The sequence below is a fragment of the Scyliorhinus torazame genome, chromosome 13 (genome assembly GCF_047496885.1).
Source record: "Scyliorhinus torazame isolate Kashiwa2021f chromosome 13, sScyTor2.1, whole genome shotgun sequence".
Lineage (NCBI taxonomy): Eukaryota > Metazoa > Chordata > Chondrichthyes > Carcharhiniformes > Scyliorhinidae > Scyliorhinus > Scyliorhinus torazame.
In genome coordinates, this window is record NC_092719.1 from 66,359,322 (window position 1) to 66,382,632 (window position 23,311).

The 23,311-nt window shown below is 44.8% G+C and overlaps 1 protein-coding gene across 9 annotated transcripts in view; it reads left to right on the forward strand.

Annotated features, from left to right (window-relative positions):
* Positions 1–19,996, forward strand: part of LOC140388081 (non-muscle caldesmon-like) — a 277,671-nt gene extending 257,675 nt beyond the window's left edge. For 7 of the 9 annotated variants that reach the window (XM_072471694.1, XM_072471693.1, XM_072471699.1 and 4 more), the window contains 3 exons: positions 7,740–7,829; positions 11,683–11,743; positions 18,680–19,996. In XM_072471694.1, coding sequence (XP_072327795.1) covers positions 7,740–7,829; positions 11,683–11,743; positions 18,680–18,711 — 183 coding nt within the window. In that variant the 3' untranslated portion in view covers positions 18,712–19,996. Of the gene's footprint in view, positions 1–7,739; positions 11,744–18,679 lie in introns of all 9 variants that reach the window. The other 2 variants (XM_072471697.1, XR_011934082.1) reach the window with 2 other exon arrangements.
* The last annotated feature ends 3,315 nt before the right edge of the window (positions 19,997–23,311 follow it).

Sequence of the window (23,311 nt, forward strand, 5' to 3'; positions counted from 1 at the left end):
ATAGGGGCCGGTGGCAGGATTGTTGGATTGTCAGAAGTCTGTGGGGTAATATGATCTAGGGAGAAGGGGCCAGGTCCCATGGATAAGATGAGCATTTTAAAGGAGAGAGATATATTGCCATACCTTCCACACATCAGGACAAATGCAACAATGCAAAATTTCAAACGATCACAAAAATTTACACTACATGAGAAAAAGGTGTTGATTTGTTGGCAAGTGACCATATGCAGGAAACCATTCTCTGAAAGCAAAACATGTATGTTCAAGCCTTGCACCATTTTTACCACCCAGGTGCTCGAGGAGCCTATAGTTCTCTGTTGCTTTTTCCATGGCAACGTCTCAGTCAACCAGAGTCGAATAGCTAACCAATCAGCACACTTTTCTCCTGTAGTACAAACTGTTGTGATCTTTTGAAATTTGGCATTCTTGCATTTGTCCTGAGGAGTGCAAGCCAAAAATTCTTGGTCACATGCCGCTTATTTCAGCAGTCATCAAGTTCTGTACTATCAAGCAACTGTTTGGATAAGATGAGCTTTGAGAGGGTGTGACGAGAAATAGGAGAGGAAGATTGGAGAATGAATGGTGTGAGTCTGGGTGTGCTAGGGGAAGGGAGGGAAAGAGCAGAGGCATCAGCCAGCCAAACAGCTTCACAAGAGGAAATACTGATGACAGTTGAGGGATTGCTCTCAGGTCCCAGAAGTGCGCTAGAGTGCTTCCAAATGCTTGATGGAAGCTGAAGACAGTGCACTCTCAAGACTGTACTGCTTACCTTTACATCTCTAAAGATTACAGTCAATGGATTCATTAGACTTTTGACCTCCATTTTAACGATGAAAAGAACAATGGCTTCAGTGTTTCTGTGCAGGCAGTGACTGGTGCTCTGACATGGCAGTGAGCAGTCTTTGTTCTGGGGTTGGCTCATTTTATTCTTTGAAAACTAGTTACCAGACCATAGTGAAGACCTTTACATGCCACTTAGTCTTCTGCAGTACTCACTCCAAGGGAATAATAAAAATGCAGCATGTGCACATAGTTTATGTCCCAAATAACCAGTCTTGCGTACAACTGTACTAAGTATACAAGTATAATGAATAAAAACAGAAAATGCTGGATAAACCCAGCAGGTCTGGCAGCATCTGTGAAAAGAGAAACAGAGTTAATGTTTCAAGTCGGCATGAGCCTTCTACAGAATTGCTTTTTATCTTTAGTGGCAAAGGTAGGTTAGCACAATGTGTTAATAAGAAAACAGATGAGTGCTCGATTGAGGAATAAGACAGACATTTCCGAAGCGCTGTTATCGAAGGGGCGTCACCGGAACAGATACAACGGAGATGGAGAAACTGGGAGAATGGGATGAAATCCTCACAGGGAGCTGGGTGTGGTAGCTTTGGGAGTCAATAGATTTGTAATGAATATTGGTGGTCAGTCTATCGCCACAAATGGAGACCGAGGTCAAGGAAGGAAAGCAAAGTGTCAGAGATATACTATGTGAAGGTACGAGAGGGGTGGAAATTGGAAGCAAAATCGGTAGACGCAATTCAGGCACCGTGTTGTGCCTGGTGCGGAGCCACGCACAACGGGTGAATCCTGCGAGAGCCCCAAATCGGACTCCACGCCAGGTACCGGGTGGTCAATTGCGAGTCCCCCAACTCGGTCTGTGTCATACCGGTCTCGGTCAGTGTCGGCTGGTCGTGATCAAGATAATGATGTTTAAATGAGACATTAGGCTTGTTAAAATACCTGGACTCACGGAGTCAACGGCTGCGCCAGCAAGACATCGACCGGGTGCCGCTTAGCACTAGTTTCCGCAATCAGGTATGGGGTGGGGTGGGGGGGGGGGGGGCAGGGCATTCACAGGGCATTAAGAGACCCCCAAGGTTGGTCGGGGACAGGATAGGTTGTACATGGCAATGCCACCTTGGCATCCTGACTGCCACCCATGTTGGCACTGCCAGGGGTAAGACACTGGGGGAAGGGGGGTCTTGCCCTTTAGAGGGGGTGGTTTCAGGGGCCACGATCTTGAAAAGGGGAGGGGGGTGTAGAGATCGGGGCAGCTGGTCAAAATGGTGTCTGGATCTGTGTAGCCGGTTCCGTGCAGGAAGTCAACTAAAGTGTAGCCTCAGAAACGTTGTGAGGCCCAAAATAACAGCAAAGTGTTGGTGAAAAGCAGGGTGAATCTCGGTGCGGCCAAACATGCCCAAAAGCAGACTTTATTTTATGTTTGTTGAGTCGCGCCAATAAATCTTTCCAGGCTCAATCGAGAGCATGAAGCGGCACCGATACAGTCATCGATGTAACAGAAAAGGTTCTGGGAGAGGGCCTGAGTAAGACTGGAACATGGAATGTTCCACATACCCCTCAAAAAGACGGGCATAACTGGGACCCATGAGGGTGCCTGTAGCCACATCTTTTATTTGCAGGAAGTGAGCCAAGTTGAAGGAGAAATTGTTAAGTGAGAGAACGAGTTCAGCTCGACGGGGGAGAGTAGTGGTGTATGGGGATTGTTCGGGCTGCTGCTTGAGGAAGAAGTGAGACCCTCCTGGTGGGGGATGGTTGTGTTTTGGGAATTGACATCTATAGTGAAGAGGAAGTAGTTAGGGCCAGGAAACTGGAAATTATTGATTTGACATAGGGCATCAGAGGAATAGCGAATGTAGGTAGGAAGGGACTGGACAAGGAGTGAGAATGGAGTTGAGATAGGAAGAAATTGGTTCAATTGGGTAGGAACAGGCTGATACAATGGGTCCACCTGGTTAGTCCTGTTTGTGGATTTTGGGACGCAGATAGAATTGGCCAGTACAGGGTTGGGGAACTGAGGTTGGAAGCTGATGAGGGAAGTCCTCCAGCGGCGATGAAGTCAGCGACAGTCTTGGAAACAATTTTTATGTTCGGCGGTGGGGTCATGGTCCAAGGGTTGGTAGGAGGAAGTGTCTGAGAGCTGGCGCTCTGCCTGTGCAAGATAAAGGTCAGTTAGCCAGATAACTTGTCGGCGGGTTTGAATGAAGTGCGGCAAGTTCATACGGACTTGAAAAGTTAACTGTTTCTCTCTCCACAGATGCTGCCAGTCTTGCTGAGTTTATCCAGCATTTTCTGTTTTTATTTCAGATTTCCAACATTGCAGTATTTTGCTTCTATCTAAGCACGGTAGCACAGTAGTTAGCACTGTTGCTTCACAGCGCCAGGGTCCCAGGTTCGATTCCAGTTCTCCCTGTGTCTGCATGCGTGTTCTCCGGGTGCTCCGATTTCCTCCCACAAGTCCCAAAAGACGTGCTGTTAGGTGAATTGGACATTCTGAATTCTCCCTCAGTGTATCTGAACAGGCGCCGGAATGTGGCAACTAGGGGCTTTTCACAGTAACTTCATTGCAGTGTTAACGTAAGCCTACTTGTGACAGTAAAAATTATTGTATAATAGTTTTGGTCAAAGAAGGGGTTAAATTGAATTTGGTTATAAAGTACCTATGTGAAGCTTATGTGTGTGCAATCTTTTGTTGCAACTGGTGGAGGAGACATTTAGCTCTGAAGAAAACAACTCAGACTGAAATCAGGGGGTCAGGAGTTTGAATCCTAGCTTCAACTGAGATTCAAACTCAACTGTCCTAATTGTCTCTGATTTTCCAGTTCGCAATTGGCAGCGATAAAACGTTGGAGAGAAAGCCGGTGGGGGGGGGGGGTTAAAATCTCATAGAATCAGTCCTGTCTTGGAGAAGTCAGTGCATTATTAACCACTCAAATGGACCTGTAGGTTGTCAAGAGCTCAGCTGAATTTCATTTGTTCATCTCGAATAAGCGCTGTGGTGGAACAAGGATGTGAGAGCTGTAACGTGGAACTCTTTTTGTTTTGAAATTGTGCATGTTTAGTTTGTGCTGCTTTTTTCTGTAACACGGGCATAATGAAACAGCAAACATTGAAACGACTGGACGTCAGTATAATGCATGTTCCAGAGGTTGTTATTGAATTCTCCACAAGAGGGAGGCAACACACCTCTAAGGAATTTGAATTTGACTTTGTGAGGAGCTTAAAGGTTTATGCTTACTCATGGCCAATTGTGCATGTTTAGTTTGTGCTGCTTTTTTCTGTAACACTGGGGGATAATGAAACAACAAACATTGAAACGACTGGACGTCCGTATAATGCATGTTCCAGAGGTTGTTATTGAATTCTCCACAAGAGGGAGGCAACACCCCTCTAAGGAATGTGAATTGGACTTTGCGAGGAGCTTAAAGGTTTATGCTTACTTGTGGCCAATTCCATGGTTATAACCTTGTTTCTGTGCTTCATATGTATCTACCTTACAAATCTCCATTCTTATCTCCAACAGTGTTACACTTATATAAAGCACCAACAGTTTGTGTGAAGTTAATAACTATTGACCTCTCCTGTTCTCTTGACTAGTTGGTTCCTCCAATTCCCTTCTTCATGCCTTCATTCATTTCTCTCGGCTTGGCGTAGCTTCTTCTACTTTCTTTCTTCTACTTCCGGGAGGTCAGGGGAATCTTGTGAACAATCAGGTAAACCTGCATTGATGGCTTTATCGTTCATCCAGGGCTACAATTTTATTGAGTGCTACAAAATGTGATTTTATTTTTTTTGCCATAAACAAGTTCATGCAACACATCATTGCTTCTAAATAACTGAACCCGAAGCTATTGATGCCTCCCTTTCCGTTTTGCTGTGATATCCTCCCGTAGCAACCGTGATGCCAGAATGAAAGCTAAATGCCCTGCTGCATAACCAGTTGTATAAATTGGTGTTGGCCAAAATGCAACTGACGCTGTACCACTGTAGGAAAAATCGCCCCTGAGACATCGTAATTGATGTAGGTAAATTGCATTTTACTGAGAATCTTTGAATCTATAGATTGGGGTAAAGTACTTCCAATTAAAATCCAATGTTCTGTAGGATGCAAAACAATTCTATTCTTCAGCACTTCTCTTAACACAAAAAGAAATAAGAAAATCTATAAGTTAGTGATCTTTTCCAACACTCCAGAATCTCCCAAGCTACAGAATGCATCAAGGTGAGTGGCACTTTAATGATCCACTTACAGTCCCATTGGATAGCAATGTCTGACTATGTAAAACATTGAAAGTCAGTTGCTTTGTCAGCAGTATTCACCAAGCAGGCCACATCAGAAAGGTGAGAGTCACCTCAGCCTGGATTTCGAGTGAGCAGCCCAGGGAGGGTAACAACAGAGGCCTGAAAACTGAGGCCCGCCTGTCGGCCCTGGAGAACATTCTGTGCTGAAAGAGAATCCTGGAGAGGGGAGAAGAAAAACAAACGTAAAATGGGAACTTAAAGATAGCCAATCTAAATCACCTTTTGTAGTCCACCCTCAGCATGTCAGCCAGAGCTAAGTTTAAAGCAAGATCCCTGAGGTGGAAGAAAAATGTTGCCCATCTGCTTTCCCATCCAGTCCTGATCTCTTTTGAAAAAGAGATTTCCTTTTAATCAATAACATCGAAATCCTGCAATTCACATATTGTTCTTTTTGACGTTCTTAAGGATAAAGTGATTGGTAAATAGGTTCCAGATGTAACAGTGCTTGCCCTTTTGAGACATTTGGCTGTAAGTACCTACTTTGGTGCACTCGTAAATCATGCTGTACACTGATTTAGAAACAAAAACTCGCATTTATCTTGCACCTTTCACAGCAATCCGAAAGCCCTTTACAACAAAGTACTTTTGCAATGTCGTCACTGGTGAAATGTAGGAAAGGCGGTAGCTAATTTGCAGACACCAAGCTCCCACAAAGCGCAATCTGATAATGACCAGTTAATCTGTTTTAGTGACATTGATTAAGAGATAAATATTGGCCAGGACAGTTTGCCTATTCCTCTTCGAAATATTGCCATGGGAATTTTACACCCACCTGAGAGGGCAAATGAGACCTCAGTTTAACATCTCATCTGAAAGACAGCACCTCCAATGGTGCAGAGCTCCATGTTTCACTGGCCTGCCTACCCGCCTTGATTTTAGTGCCCAAGTCCTGGCATAGCACTTGAACCCATAACCTTCGGACTGGGAGACATGGGGCGAAATTCTCCGGAAACGGTGCGATGTCCGCCGACTGGCGCCCAAAACGGCGCAAATCAGTCGGGCATCGCGCCTCCCCAAAGGTGCGGAATGCTCCGCATCTTTGGGGGCCGAGCCCCAGCCTTAAGGGACTAGGCCTGCGCCGGACAGATTTCCACCCCGCCAGCTGGCGGAAAAGGCCTTTGGTGCCCCACCAGCTGGCGCGGAAATGACATCGCCGGGCGGCGCATGCGCGGGAGTGTCAGCGATCGCTGACGGCATTCCCGCGCATGCGCAGTGGAGGGAGTCTCTTCCCCCTTCGCCATGGTGGAGACCGTGGCGAAGGCGGAAGGGAAAGAGTGCCCCCACGGCACAGGCCCGCCCGCGGATCGGTGGGCCCCGATCGCGGGCCAGGCCACCGTGGGGGCACCCCACGGGGCCAGATCGCCCCGCGCCCCCCCCCCCCCCCGGAGCCCGCCCGCGCCGCCTTGTCCCACCGGTAAGGTAGGTAGTTTAATCTACGCCGGCGGGACAGGCATTTTAGCGACGGGACTTCGGCCCATCCGGGCCGGAGAATCGTGCGGGGGGGGGGGGGGGGCTCGCCAACCGGCGCGGCACGATTTCCGCCATCGCCGAATATCCGGTGGTGGAGAATGCGGCAACCGGTCGGGGGCGGGATTCACGCCAGCCCCCGGCGATTCTCTGACCTGGCGGGGGGGGGGGGGTCGGAGAATCTCGCCCATGGTGTTACCAAATGAACCATGGTTGACATATGTAAATAGTCTGATAGCTTCTGGGGGGGGGAGGGAGGAAGCATTGTAAATGTGGTATTGTGTGTTCGTTAATGAAACTCGTAGCAAACACACACAATCCAATGAAATTAGTTTTCCTTCTGTGTTATGTAATACATAAATGAGAAAAAGTGACTGTCCTGTATAATTTAGTCACTATTGCAGACTGCTCCTCACATGTATGTTTGTATATATCTTTCTGAAAGTTCACTACCGTTTCCCGTTAACTTCTATTCCTTGAAGCTGGTTCTGATAAAGAGCATTTCTCTTATCTGCATACGTTTTCAATTGCAAAACCTAAATTGCCGACTGTCCTTTTACCTATTAGTGCATTTTAATTTTAAAAAACATCAAGATCGATTTTCAACTTGCTGCCTAACATTGTAGATCGTCTGGTTTTCATTTCCACTGATTTAAACATAAAAGGTACCTGATTCACAACAAGGTTTAAGCTCTCTGAACTGATTTACTGTTGTAGCAGTAAATCCAAAACAGCATTGTAGGAAATAAACTGCCTTGATGCTGGAACTTATTCGCCCTCCTCTTAATATATATACGCACAATAAGACCGTGAAGATTGCAGAAAATGAATTTCGAGGGACATTGACATCTGTGCAAGTTTCCCATTAGATACTATTGTTACTCTGATATATTGATGGATTTTAATACTACTTTCAAATTATCTGATTTTTGTTTAAAGAGACTGGTCTCAAATTCATAAAGGTGCCAGGTTAATAGAAGCACACTTCACCTTGTTTTCTCTTCTCTTGCTTTACATGCACATTAAATGCAAAATGGTAGTGTAAGCAGAATGCTAGTCACCATCACCAAATACTGAAAAAGTGCACAGTGTTTCGGTTCCTTTATTATTTTAATTAATCTGTAATTTTCTTTTTAAAAACGCCTTACACTTCTTTATATTTCTAATTCCAGGATGTGAAGCCAGGAGATGTATCAAGCAAGCGGAACCTCTGGGAGAATAAGACTGATTCTTCCAATGGAAAGTCAGCCACCCCATCTAAGGTCATCATTGGATAGGAGACATACATCTATAGTCATACACATTACGTTCAGATATAAACTGTTACATCCCCGGGGTGACTGTACGAAACAGCAATATCCACCAGGGAGCTATTTAAATGTTATTAGTTGATATCCAAATACTATGCTGAAATTGTTGATGCTGTTCTTGTAACTTATCAAAAAATGCAAAATTCTGATTGGTAGTTAGTGTCTAAGATGAATAAGCGAAACCTGGTTGTCAAAGAGTAAAGAGCAGGAGAGAAATTGGTATCAAAATGGATTTTCCAAAGTTAAAATTTCCATTCACTAAAACTGGTGTTGCTATTAATTCTAGAACACCTGATTCATTCAGAGAAGCTGAATTGAAATCACACCTTTGACTGTTCCTTCAATTTGGCTGCTCTATATTGGTGAGTGCAACTAGTTTGAAAGCAGCCAAATCATAAAACACATTCCGCTGAACTACTATCGCACTAAGTGCAATGTGTTCTAGGTCAAAACAATCACAATTCGTTCAAAGGGTCGCGGCCCTCTGCTTTCTACCCAGTTTTCTAAGGCCGCCTGCTGACTTGGGCCAAGATTGTAGTCCACTCCTAGCCTGCACTGCTCAGTTCCAACTAATGCAAGGTGCAAGTGAGCAGCCTGGAGATGGACTTCTTACTCTTTAGTCTTCCCTTGCTCTGGAGAACTGTGCCTGGGCTCTGCCCAGAATATGACGGAGATCAGGGATCCAATAGTATCATATAAATGAGCATCTGCCACTGTCTACGTTACATTTTGATGCTCTACCATGCTGTGTAAATTCTTCATCAACTGTATGCCTACTTACCAACCATCAGTATTTTGCAGTTTTGAAGGATTTGTCAGTGGTCAGCTTTTGCAGGCACAAATTAATGCAATCTGACTCCTTTCTACTCCCACCCACCCAGTTGCAATTTACACACTGGATGAGCCCACTTCTTCTGTAAGCATACTCCCAATGCAAAAGACCCAATTGTTATCATAGGTTGTATCACTGTGGTAACAGGAATTCCCAAGTACATCATCATCATGCACATAAAGGAATATCTGCCACGAGCGTTGGGAGTTTGTTGTAGGGGAAGCATTCCCTTAACAGCCTCCCCGAACAGGCGCCGGAATGTGGCGACTAGGGGCTTTTCACAGTAACTTCATTTGAAGCCTACTTGTGACAATAAGCAATTTTCATTTCATTTCATTAACCACTGAACTCAGTTACCAGTGAAATTGGAGGTAAATGGTTGGGTGTGATTGGTAACGAGATTATTAAATGTTGGCAAGGAATGAGGAGGATGCATTTGAATAGGGGAGTGGGCAGAACTGATGACAAAGGAGGGAGGGGGGTACGGTTGGCTAGGAAAGGTGAGAGGAAATTACTTGCGAAAGGAAAGGACAAAATTGTTGTCATGGGAAAGGGAAAATGGAGTGGCAAAGGGAGAAAAGCAGGAAATGATTGGCATGGGAAAGAGCAGAATGTATGAACAGGAGGGAATTAGGGTAGATTGCCTAGCATAGGTTGAGTAGAGTGGTTGGCAGAAAAAGGAAACATATGATAGAAAAATAAAAGGGGAAATGAAGCAAGAGAGGAGAGCGGGAAAGGGTAATGAAGGAAGATGTGAATCCACAGTAACAGGAAAAAGTAAATGGAGGTGGAGGGAAACATCTGGCAATAGAGGGAAGGGGGACGTAGATAGTAATGAAGTGGATGTAGATGGTAATGAAGTGGCAGAAACTGGAAGCAGACCTTTTGCCAAGGGTGTGTGTGGATGAGAAGACAGGAGAAGTGTTTGGGGGGGGGATACGAGGGGTGTTGTAACACAATGGTGATTGCATGAACTAGCAAAGTCAAATCTCACCAGAGCAATGTGTGTTAGCCCCTGGGAAATTGACCACTAAAACTACAGACTACATTAAAACCTAACCGATTCAAAGAAAACTGGCAAATCTTCTGTAATTGCCGAGAATGCCATTATTGTAAGAAATTTACAAAACTCAGGTAAAAAGAATTAAGCCCACTTGACTCCATAAAGTCCTCTTTACTAACATCTGGGACTCAGTGCATGTGCAGCAGAAAATGCCAAGTGGACAATCCTACTTGGCTTTCCTGGAGGACCTCACAATAATAAAGTCCAACCATTTGGTTTCCCTCTATGTTGTATTGAGGGACTCAATACATTGGATAAAACAAAGGCCCTAACGATGTCCTAACCTGTACTTCTGAAGAAAGCTCTGTCCAGCTGTTCTAGTGCAATTCTGGTGATCACATTTACCTGGCAATGTGAAAATTTCTCTCATGTTCTGTTCACAAATAAACAGCAGCCACGTAATCCACGCAACTGGGTTGAATTCCCTTCTATTTGTCATAAGGTCAGGACAGGGGCAGTCGACTGATAATTGCCTAGTACTTAACTCCATTCACACACCTCTATGAAATAGTCCATGCCAACTTAGAGGAACCTGGATGATTAACTGTGGAGGGTAACATTTGTACATTCTTTGCAACTAGAAAATGCTAAGATATGTCATCTGACCTAAATGGCACCACGAGTGCTGAATTTACCACCATCAGTATCTTGAGAGTCACCATTGACCAAAAGTCACTAGATCAGCCTGATCAATACTATGACGACCAGAGCAAGGCAAAGACAGGTGACTCTACAATGAATAGCTCATCTCCTGACTCCTTACATCTTGAAAAGCTTATGCACAATTTTGCAATAAGGGCTGCTACCCTGCTTCGCACTTGATCCTGATGCTGATGAGGAGCATCTACCTCAAGTGTCCCTCTGAAAGGGTGGGAAGTTGTAGATCAGTTAAGAGTGCCAATAGGAACTAAGCAGGGAGGTTTGGATTCATCATCAGCTGTCCCTTGCTTCGAGGATAACACCTAAGGGTTGCAAGTTTCTGCCATGGGTCTTCATGAAGAGGCTAATTCTAAACCTGCAAATTTATGAGCACATGGGGCAGGACATCCCACTTGTGGTATCTGGAGTACAAGATTTGCTTCCTTTTTTTTCCTTCTCTGCTGCCAATCTGCCTCATCGTCAAGACATCGTGACTCAAAGGGCGATGCCCTTTTGACTATCGAGACACAGTGTCAAGTCCATTGAAGTTGGTTTTGCAGGAGTTTTGCCTGAATGCTTGTGGAGACAGCTTCCAGAAGAGCACTAGTGTTTGCTGGATGGTCCTCCGATTGAATCGAGAGGATGTGGGGGAGGGATTGTTCTTTTTCCTCTCAAATCTATAGAACGAATGCATGGAATTCTGATGTGAGCAAAAACCCACCAGCTTTGAAAACCTCAGCTGGAATACCATCAGGCTTTGTTGTTGTTGTTCATCCATTTGATTGCTTGTTGCAGTTCTCCCAGTGATGATGGTTCACTGATGGTTTTTATCTTCCAGAGGACCATGCCTCTATCTTTTTGCATGAAACACACTCCAAAGTTGTATTCCCAAGTTTGGATTCCTTCTTGAAGCTTGCAGATTTGTATTTCTTCTTTCTCCCCTCCAGTGCAAGCACAGAAATCCTGGACACACATTCTGGTTGCCGATACATGTCAGGACCTTTCTTGAGTCGCCAGTCTTTTGAGATTGTGCCAATATTTCTGAGGCTGTTGGCCAACGTTTGGCATGGATGCTTGTAACTTCTTACTATCTGTTCTTTGGTGCGAGTCCTTCATAGATGTGGTGCAGAGGTTTGATGGGCAAACTGAAGAGAAATAATTGAATTATTTAAACAAAAAGGGTAGTATTGCCTGGGAGGAGGATTTGGGCTCAGAACAGTATAATTTAAGCACTAGAAAAATGATGACCGTCTTTCCTTTGTTACACCTAGATTACAGCTGGAAGTAAGTACAAGTCAGGCTCAGCAGGCGATCACTGTGGTTACGCTAATGGTAAGTGACTTTCAGAAACACTTCAAATGGAAAATTAACATTATGGCCAGATACTTCTGGACTTGTTCACTGTACTATTTCGAGCTTCACAGACAGTTATTACTAATGAATGCTAGCAGCTGAACACTCGATTTTTAAAATGTCTTCAACATGCGTCAACAGAGAGGCTGCAAAACCATAAAACTAAGTAAGTGACAGTTTAGAACAAACTGTACACTTGCTCTTCTTGGGGAAACTAGCAAAATGTCATTGTGATAAATGGCTAGCCATGTGTCTGTTCAACATTTAGGTCCCTGTTAAATTACCAATCGCTATATTTACAGAAACAGTGATAAATCATGTGTTTATTCCATGCTGAGAATGTTTTAAAATGTTAGATGGCTGGTTTGCATCGTATTGTCTAAATTTACATAGGCATAGGAATCTAAACCATGCATGCTGCATCACACGTTGGGTTGTGTGCTGTTAAAATGAGCATGTTAGATTTGACCATTAATCACTCATTAGCAGCGCTGGGATTTAAAAATACCTTAACAAAGGAAACCAAGGAGAAACACGAGTCAGATCATTTTACCTCACAACAGCTGGGTATTATTCCTGGTTATTGTACATAGTAAGCAAGGTTAACAACTTGTCAGGCACATGATAGTCGGACAGGGCTGATCTGAATTTGAATGGCAAGGGTGTTAAGTAAGGCACATTGTGGGATCTGTTCAAAAGAAAACCTGAAGCTAACAATTTGATACAGATTTGACTTTCATTCTACATGAACTAAGTCACTACAGGCTACGTTTTGCCTACAGATTTTTAAATAAAATCACAAAGTGCTACAAATACTCAACAGGTGAGGCAGCATCTGTGGAGAGATAAACTGAGTCCATATTCCAGGGGCGCTGGCGTTTCATCAGAGTGAACGATGCCAGACCTTACGGCAAAACTTCCTTGTTCTTCCTTCCCGCGGGATCTTCCAGTCGTGCCGAAGTTGACCCACTGCCGTGGATTCCCCGGCGGCAGGACGGACGAGCCATGCAAATTGCCATTGGTTTTGGAGGAAGCTGAAGATCCTGCTGGCAGCCAATGGCGAGCCACCTCCAGCTTGGGAATACCCACCGCAACGGGGAGAGGGATAGAAAATTCCAGCCGAGCAGTTTTTAATCAAGGTTCAAGCATGACACTCAAAATTGACTGGCCATCACATCTCTCCATAACATGCTGGGTGTACTCTGCAGCAGATCTGGCAGTATCCCTGGAGAAAGAAAGAGTTATATTTCCAATCTGTTTCGGGATATGCATTGGTTTTGTATTGTACCATATATTTCAAACCTTTCCCATTGTTTATTTTCCCCATTTACTCACCAACAGTTCAGCCCAGAAATTAATTCCTCATTCTTTAGAAATGTTTATTAAATTTAGAACCCTGGTTTGTGCCCTTTTAAATCAAGTATAAAACTCAATCATATTATAGTCCGTATTCCCAAGATAGGGACTGATTAGCTCAGTTTCTATGTTGCAAGGGTGTGTAGAGTGTGGTTCAGAATAACCAACAGTCGTGGGCTCGATTCCCATTCCAGCTGAGGTAGACTTGGGTCTACCTCTTAGTCCTGCCCGATGAATGGAAGGCAGTGCAAAGAACCATGGACAGAAAACTGCACTTCCACATCAGAGGCTGCGCATGGCGACGGCCTCCATGGCGCCGTGCTCCATGGCTGACTCGGACCGCGGAGCCAGACCCAAGAAAGAGACCCTCCGATCGACCCTCAAACCCCGCACATTAATTCTCTGCCCCGCCCCGGTCTCCGATCCGCCCGCCCCCGACCAGGGCGGCCGCGGACTGAGTCCGCATCCCCACCGCCAATAGCAGATTAGTTCCACGCCGTCGGGAACCCGGCCAGTCGGGGGCGGAGGATTGCTGAGCGCGCCTCTGGCAATGGCCCACCGGCGGTGCGGCGTACTCCCCAGTGGAGCCAGCCGCGATTTCGGCGTCGGGGTGCAGAGAATCCAGCCCATGGTGTCTTTACTAAATGCTTTTCCAATTTCCATATTTACACATACTGCACCACTATAATCAGGAGGTGGTTCTCAAATCTTTTCCATTGAAGGATCACATTTCAAATGACTTAAGATCATAAGATGACAAGAAATAGGAGCAAGAGTAGACCTTTCAGCCCATCGAGCCTGCTCCACCATCCTATAAGGTCATGGCTGATCTTATTGTGGCCTAACTCCACTTTCCTGCTTGTCCCTGTAACTCTTGACTTGCTTGTTCAGCAAATAATCTGAATATGTCAGCCCTGAATATATTCAATAACCCAGCCTCTACTGCTCTCTGGGGAAGAGAATTCCACAGACTCACGACCCTCTGAGAGAAGAAATTCCTCCTCTTCCTCCATCTTAATTGGGAGACCCATCATTTTTAAACTGTGTCCCCGAGTTCTAGGGTGCGATTCTCTGGAGAAATGTCTAAGTTCATGTGTAGCGGGCTTTTCAGGGTGTTTCCCGCCAGCGAGTTTCCCACCGCTAATCAATGACACGTAGTAATTTTTTGGGGGCCCTGGGGAGCTTCTCACTGGCTTAGCCCACACTTAGGGCGCGATCGTCCGACCACACTGTGCCGGAAAAGCATCTCGCCGCGGTGCAGCATGACCAGTGAAAGCCAGGAGACCCTGCTCCCGGGATTTACCTAGCTCGCTGCGCCTCTCGAGATTCAACAAAATCTTGTGAGACGTTGCAAGGGGAATCCAGCTCACAATGGGTGGGATCACATTTCAGTAAATCTGCATATTAGAGCGAGGCATTAAGCTCTACTCTAATGTGTAGATTCCCGAGGTAGCTTGAGGCTTTGGGATTCAATCCCTTCACCTCAGGGACCTCAGGAGAGCGCTGTTTGGTACTGGTCCCCACAAACGGGGACTAAACGGAACGGCGCTCGTGGGCGTCTCCAAGGGAATCTGAGGCCCCTAACTGCATGCCCTTTGGGCAGGGTGGTACCTGGGCATTGCTGGTACCACCTGGGTACCCTGGCAGTGCCACCGGGGTGCCAGCCTGGCACTGTCAAGGTGCCCTGGTTGGCATTGCCAAGCTTGCATTTTTTGTGCGCACGCACGATCAGGCCAGGATTGGCCACCTTGGGTGTTGTGGGGGCCAGGGGACCCTCCCATGTTGCTTTCGGGATGGTGGGAGGGTTGGAAATTCTTTTCAGGGACTCCGATCGGGACGGCATTTAAAAATGCCGTCCCGATCTCTCGCTACAATGGAGAGTTTCGACGAGCAGAGCTCCCCATTGTAAAAAAAACGGGGCTATGTGCGGCCTTGGCCGCGCGTTACCAGTTCAAGCCCCTTATTCAAAGCGAGCCGCGTTGAATAGCCATATGTTTCTCGGCACTGCGAGTGCTGGGAAACACATGGCTAAACACACTCGTTTGGGGACTTTGTTCTCTTTTGGGAAGATCGCGCCCTTGGAATTTTTTTTAGCAATGGGAAGCTGAACTCCGAAGTCGAGCCCCCATTTTGAGAGGGTGCCCCGATCTCTAAGTGAGCTTGTGGGTCCCCCACCCATGGGCAATGTCACCCCCCATATACATAGGCACTACCCCACACCACTAAGTGAGGAGACCCCACTATGTGGTCCCTGGGGGCCCCCCTCTTCAAGCCCCCATACAGCACCCCTCGCTTCCAGGACTCCCACCCGTCACCCCCCAACCTCCTGGCGGCCCCTACTTTATGTATTATACACCCCCACCCTTCAAATCCTCCCTCCACCCTCCTTTCCTGGACATGGTCCCCCCACTCGGGCCCTGACGTGGCACCAGGGCACCCTTGCACTGCCACTCTGGCACCTAAGCAGTGCTCCTGCCAGCTTGGCAGTGCCATTCGGGCCAGCTGGGCAGTGCCAAGGTGCCATGTTCCAGGGGGTGGACGAGGGAGCCATCCTGCACTGACCCTGACCACCCAGGGGTCTCCGATGGCCAGGGAGACCCCGGGTGGCGTTACGCCTGGTTCACGTTTGTGTGAACCAGTGATGAACGGTGCCCGGATGCAGCCTCCCGGGGAGAGAGGTCGGTGGATCCCGGGCAGGTAGGTTTAAGACCTACTTCCGTGAGCATCTTTTAGTCCCTCCTTTTGGGCAGGATTCTGACCCTGACATCTTGCGGGACTTGGGTAAATCCACGCGACGCGGAGGCTGTTGGGAGACCCAAGCGAGGGCTCTCCCGGAATACTCCTGTCATGTTGTGTTCTCGCTTAAGCGCAACATGGCAAGAGAATCGCACCCCTAGATTTTCCCCATGAGGTGAAGCATCAGCATCGACCCTGTCAAACACTCTCAGAATCGTACATATTTCAATAAGATCACCTCTCATCCCTCTAAACTCCAATGAGTATTGGCCTAACCTGGTCAGTCCTTTCTCATAAAACAAACCCCTTCATTCCAGGAATCAACACAGTGAACCTTCTCTAAACTGCTTCTAAAGCAAGTGTACCTCCTGAAGCAAGGAAGCCAAAACTACTCAGTGTAGGAAGTAATCACCCCCCCCCCGCCCCCCAATATACAGGTTATATTATACAATACTAATATCAAAGCACTGTATGCAAAAAAATTCTGTAATAAATCTTTTAAGAAAACCGTTATTACTTCCAGATATCAGGTGGTGTTCTGAAGCAGAACTTGGAGAGAGCAGGATCATGGGGACAGGAGATTATGGAGAAAATACAAGCGCAGTGGGGAAGACTGGAGCGTGGAGGGGGGCGGGGGGGAGCAGGAGCACATCTCTGGTTGCCCATGCGTTTACTTACACTTGACAACAGCACTCTCATATCATTTCCGTGGACCTCTTGGAAAATCTCCACAGACACCCAGGGGCCTGAACCCCAGTTTGAGCAGTATATCAGAATCTTGCATTCTTTTCTGTTCCTCGATGCTATCCAAAATGTTTCCTCTGCCTGAACGCTGTTACTGTTATCCTTTATTTCTGCTGATGGAATTGCTTCTTTATTTTATACTGCTACTCCTTTTTCATGTTCTCTGCATTCTTTGAACAACAAATGGACTGGAATATTTCACTTCTAATCCTGCCCTTTTATGTAATGATGTCCAGAGCATTATATCTTTTAAGGATAATTTTTGTGTCTAGGTCCCTTAATTTGTTTCTTGAGTTGTGCACATTGCGTTCTGATGTTAATCTGTCAATATTATCTTACTTTGGATCCATTCTGAAAAACCCATTTAATAAGCCTTGGATTCAGTTGTGCAGGTGTCCACCTATATTGCTGTGTGTCCATCCAACTACCATTGAAAATCGCTTATTGTCACAAGTAGGCTTTAAATAAAGTTACTATGAAAAGCCCCTAGTCGCCACATTCCGGCGCCGGTTCGGGGAGACTGGTACGAGGAGTTTGTTTGTCAGAAGAGCAGTTGTAAATCAGCATCCCCCCGCCCCCCCGAGAGAGCAGCAACATTGGTCATGGCTGGATTTACGATTCCACAAGGAGGGAAAAAGACACCAAAGTCAACTGCTTTTTATTGGTGAAATAAACGTGAGAGATGAGAATTTAGAATGCGGAGTCACACGGAGACTATTTTAGAAGGTGAGTGCAGAACTCAAGGACGCAATTTGGATATTTGGAGGTCTCGAATGAGAATAGAGATTGGAAGAAATTATTCATTGACTTAGTGACTACTGAATAGACATTCCAATGCAGAGTCTTCAATGTCATATTTAATTCCTTCAAAAGGCCAGGAAAAGAACAGAAGCGGAAATGAAGAACAAGTGAAGATGAAGAAACTAATGGCAGCTGGCTAGAGTGGAAGGATGGAGTTGTAGACAGGCATTTGGGGTTTTGTAAACTTTTTAAAGCATTTTGCACAATCTTCACTTTTGACATTAAGTTATAGATCCACAAAGTGGCCATTGTTTGTACATTGCTGTCAGCGCTATTGACTGGAATGGGGGTTTCTCATTCCAAAGATGTTTTGCATTTTTATCCCTTGGACCAATTATATATGTAATACTTGTTAGATTATGAGGGAAATGGTAAATTGTTTCATTTTTGGGATGTTTCCAGTCCCAATTCTTAAAGGGGGCCACAGGAAATTACCGTAGAATTCATGCTTGTCTGGTGAGACGGACAGACATACATTAGATTCATGGTGGTCCTGGAGGGGGTTAGCATGTGTCTGTGATTTTTGGTAGGAATGTCTGAGTCATTCAGCTGCAGGTCAGGAAATTGAAAATTCAGCCGGCAGATTTGAGTGACAACCAAGTCGTTAAGCTTACCACTTTCTAATCAGGAAAATAAGGGGCCTGTTGCTTATGTTACCAACCCATATAATCAGTTAAATACTATATCAGAGCCACTAAATCGGAGCCACATGTACATACTTTAATAGTTCATTGTTTTTGATAAGCATGCCTTTCAAATTGTTATAGAGGGTAAATTGGGGTTACCTGGGACTAGAGGATTTATGGGTTATCGTGCTGTCCTCCTGCAGTTTTGCCTAATTACTTTAGTGGGGATGGAAAATAACTCTCCAAAGTCTCTCTAAATTGGCTACTGTTGTCTGTGTTTCCTTAATGATTGTGTGAATGGGGCAGGGCTGGACATGGTACTTCAGTTGTGTTCCATTTTTTGGACAGCTGGATTGATGAAATTGATTTTTTTCCCCCGGCCTCATGCAACATTAATTCTGATGCATGCTTAATACTAATAACATAAAACTCATTGTGGTATTTTTAATTTTCTTTACACATTTCAATGAATAATGTGACATTTTAAAGTGACACCCCACTGCAATAGAGGGCATATTTTATTCTAAATTAGTCACATCTCGTATGCAACATATTTTGCCACACAAAGAAATGGTGTACATTATTTTGTTTATTTTATTTCTTGCTTTACTCATCTGCATGGACTCACTCAATTTCTCTCTCTTTTTATCAGCAGGGATGGTACATTATGAAAACGAACCCTAAAGAGATCTTCACAGAATTCCAGTCCATATGTTTCTGAGATGCCTCGATGAGCTTTTTTTAAATATTTATATAATATTTTATTAACAAATTGGTTCACATTATCCCAGTCAAAGCCTTGTGTATTAGCACTGTATTACAAATCCACACATTTGCAATTGATCTTCACAGGTTTACCACCTTTTTACAGATCACTGAGACCCTTATTTTGAAAGAGAAATGTGCTGTGAAATTTGAAGATTTAGAATATTGATAACACGTCATCTACTATAGAATAAAATTAGATATAGCAAAAGGAACATTTTGATCATGAATTCATTGATGGATTAAATGATAAAAACCATTAAGATTTTGAATTATGACTTTCTGCTCACTTTAAAATGCTCTGCCTAATAATGTTATAATTTTTACATTTTTGTTAAATATGTTTAAATGGATTTAAAATTTGATTTGTAATATTGGTACTGATTAATGATTGTTTCATTTTGCTTTGAATGGAGAAAATGGAGCAATAGTGGTTTATCACAGATAACGTTCACAACTTCTAGCTTTGTAGTTTGATTAAAGATAGAATGCTTTTAACTAGCTTGAAATGCTAGATCATTTATTCCGTAATAAACCAGTTAGCAGCCAAAATCACAGTGCTTTTGAAATAATCACATTTTCTCATAAAAGTTAGCTCCATCATAACTGGCCTTAGATGTTCAAAGTGAGTACTCAAACAAACAAAAAAAATACTGAATCTGCCTCAAAATTATTAAAAAAAAACTCAATATATTTTAAGGTGTGAACGAGTGTGTGTCTGTGTTGATGTGTGTGTCTGCAAGGAAATAGGACAATAGGATGTGGTATTAGGAGATTTTTAAAAAAGGGTTATGAGTTCTCTAAAACACTGAACTTCCACTATGCATGTCACAGGAGTTGTACCGCATACCTTCTGATGTATCGCACTTTTATTCACATCTTAACCTGCATACATGGCAAATACACAAAGAGTTCGAATTCCTGATTTTTGAAGGAACTTGAAAGTTTGAATACGTGTTAGACTGGAGCAGTTTAATTTTGGGATTGAATAGGAAAATAGGCTTTCATCACTCCTTGTGTACGTTAGTCATCTCTGCGTAAAGTTAAACGAAGGTGAAAAATCGATCCAAAGATATGCTACAACAGCTTCGCTACAAAACGTTAACCATTTTGTATTTCTTTTGGTTTACATATAACATGAAATGCAAATGCACTCAATTATTGTATAGGTCTGGAAATAAAACTATGCAACTTTTATCTTAAATTGCCTGCTTTCTGCCATTTTGTGAGCACCACAAATAGTTTTAGGCAACTGTATTTTTCATTAAAAATGTTTAAAACGATGTGTTATGAAAGTGGCAATTCACAATAAATAGAATATTTCTATAAACTGACTTTGCTGGAAAACAAGTACATTTTAAACTGACTAAAAATAGTTTCAACATGTTGGATTCTATGCTTGAAAGAGGTTGGAGTAGACAAATAAATATTACTCTGGAATGGGAAACAGAAAGCTGGTCAAGTGGGTATTCATCTTTTGTTGCAGTGTGTGGAATACAGGTACTTATCTCTTGTGATGTTCTGGTTGTACTGGCTTGCTTCCCTTTTATAGAGGCATTGAAGCGTGACTGGGGATGCTGATACTGGCTAGGAAGGGATTCGAGATCATCCTAGTTCCAAAAACACATCTGTGTGATGAGATTAACATATCTCTTGCAAGTATTTTGTGAACACAATTGTGGAGATGGTTATGCATCACAGAGCATGGAGGTACTGCCTTCTTATTGTGAACAGCGAAATGTACAGCCGCACCAATCTGTGCATTATGTCAGGAAAACGGGTGGTATGATGGGGAAATTCTCTGTCTCTGGTGAGATAGCCATTAACTCTCAGTTCTTTGTCGAGGAGGGCCAAGATGATTATGAAGGGTACGATCAAACTGGTGACTGAAACAGTTAGATGTTGGAGCTTTATCTAACTATGTGTAAGAATGTGCTATCTTGGTAGCAGCTCTTCAAGCATCTCTGCTGCAGAAAGGTGTGACTGTGTCCGAGTAGGTTCAATAAATGCTTTTTGAGTTGAGCTTTCCACGTTGTGCTGGACAGCATTTTCCTACATAAGTCTGCATCTGTCCCCTGACACACTCTGAAACACCCAAACCCTTTTTAGGCAGGGCAGCATGGTGGAGCAATGGTTAGCACTGCTACCTCATGGTGCCGAGGACCGGGTTCGATCCTGGCCTGGGTCACTGTCCATGTGGAGTTTGCACATTCTCCCAGTGTCTGCGTGGGTTCCCAACCCCACAACCAAAAGATGTGCAGGGTAGGTGGATTGGCATGCTAAATTGTCCCTTAATTGGAAAAAGAATTGGGTACTTTAAATTTAAAAAAATTTTTAAACCCTTTTTAGACTTTTTAAAGTGATATCTGTGTAACCTTTTGTTTTGCAGGACAGCTACACAGCACCAATATGTTTCATTTTTGCACAACTAACACTGCACGATGCCTCAGATTAATCATTGGTTATCATGAGCCAAGATTTTACGCTCCCCCTCCCTCTGGTGGGTTTTTAGGTGGACATTGAGTGTGAAATTGCAGGGATGGGATCCCCTCCTGGTTCCTGCCTGCCTGCTCGACCTCACCACCATTGACCAAATTGAGGCCCTGAAGTGGCCAATTATTTGCCAACTAGCCTCAATTTCTAGGCTGGCCAGCAGATTGAAGATCCATGGGGGAAGGTCAGAAATAATCCAACTTAGATCTGGGTTGGGAAGACATCCTTCTGACTAAGGGGTGGTCAATTCCCCGAAGGCCCGATGACCGCCAGACCTCGTTCCCTGTCCTCTCCCCCCCCCCCCCCCCCCAAAGATCATCCCACCTGGAACACCTGACACTTCCTTGAGTTCCCAGATTTGGTTTCAGGCCTACTGGTATAGTTCCTCGTCTGGCCACAGCAGCGCTGTTGCTGCCAACCAATCAGATTGGGCAGCTGTCCACTTCCGAGTGAGGGGCTGAAGTCCCTCCTACTGCCTATTAATAATCATTTTAATGTAAAATGGTAATCGGTCAGCCAGAATCTGCGGGGATGTATTTATCATAATTTTAAAAAATTTAGGTCACCAAGGAGGTCTTGTGGTACAGTGAGTAGCATCCCTGCCTCTGAGCCAGAAGCTCCAGGTTCAAGTCCCACTCCAGGACATGCTGGCCAAGGAAGCAGCGTTCATGACGTGGGCAAACAGGTTGAGCATCAAACTTGTAAATCCAAAATAATGACAGATGGTATGAGCAGGAGAGATTCTTGGTCAGAGATATAGGACCTCTGTGCTCACTATCTCTATCTCCAGGGATGTAGTACATATTGCCACAGCAACTCTGTCTCCTCGTGGATGGGAGTTCCTCGTGGGTGGGAGTTGAAGAGCAATGAGGCCCTGCCTGTTAAATCTTTTCTGATGCATATACCCTGACATTTCTGGTATCATGTTTGTAAATCTATTTATTTATACAGTGTCAATCAGTGGCATATCTGAGCAGCAATTTCCTTCCAGTAATCGAGTGTGCTACATGCAAGCAGACGCTTACAAACGTACAATTCCAGTCTTCCCCTGAACAGAAAATTATTAGCTTAATAAGATAGATATCATAAAACTATGAAATGAACCACAAGAATACACTGTACTTCTGGGGGAAGTGGTGGCATAGTGGCATTGACACTGGACTAGAAATCAGAGACCCAGGGTAATGCTCTGGGGGCCTGGGTTCAAATTCCACTATGGCAGGTAGACAAATTTGAATGAAATAAATATCTGGAATTAAAAGTCTAATGATGACCCTGAAACTATTGTTGATTGCCGTAATAACCCTTTTGGTTCATTACTCCTTACCCTGTCAATGTATAGTGATGTGATTCATTCTTAAATGCCCTCTGAAATTGCCAAGCAAGTCAATAAGAATCCCAGCCCATGATCCTATTGAATAGCGGAGCAGGTTCCAATGTTCAACAAATGTCCTACTCCTGTTCCTATTTCTTGTAGTCTTATGGTCTACCTAGTGTGGTGATGGTGGTGTCTGGGCCTCATATAAGGTATGATTCTGTAAGTATGACTAGATCAGGCTGTTGCTTGACTAGTCCGGAGATAACTCTTCCAATTTTGGCCCCTCGATGTTGGGGTGGAGAACTCTGCCAGGTCTCTCGTCGTCTTGGTCGATTCTGGGTGGTCCGCCCGTTTTCATTCCTACAAGGACCCGGCACGGAGCAACATAGGCCCCCCGGGAATGCGTGTGCCCACTGATTGGTAGCCCCCGATCGCAGGCCTGGCCACTGTGGAGGCCCCACTGGAGTCAAGTCAGATCCCCTTGGCGTCAGATCATCCCCCCCCCCCTTTACCAGGATGGCCCCCGCAGCCAGAACGCCAAGAATCGGCGGCAGAGCGGTGTGGCGGGATTCTCGTGCCCCCCCCCCCCCCAGCGATTCTCCGACCGGCGCGGGCTTGGAAAATCCCGGCCATGGTTTTTACAACATTCCTCATCTCCACTTTCCTGCCTTTTCCCAGTTACCCTTGATACCCTTCCTGACCGAGAAT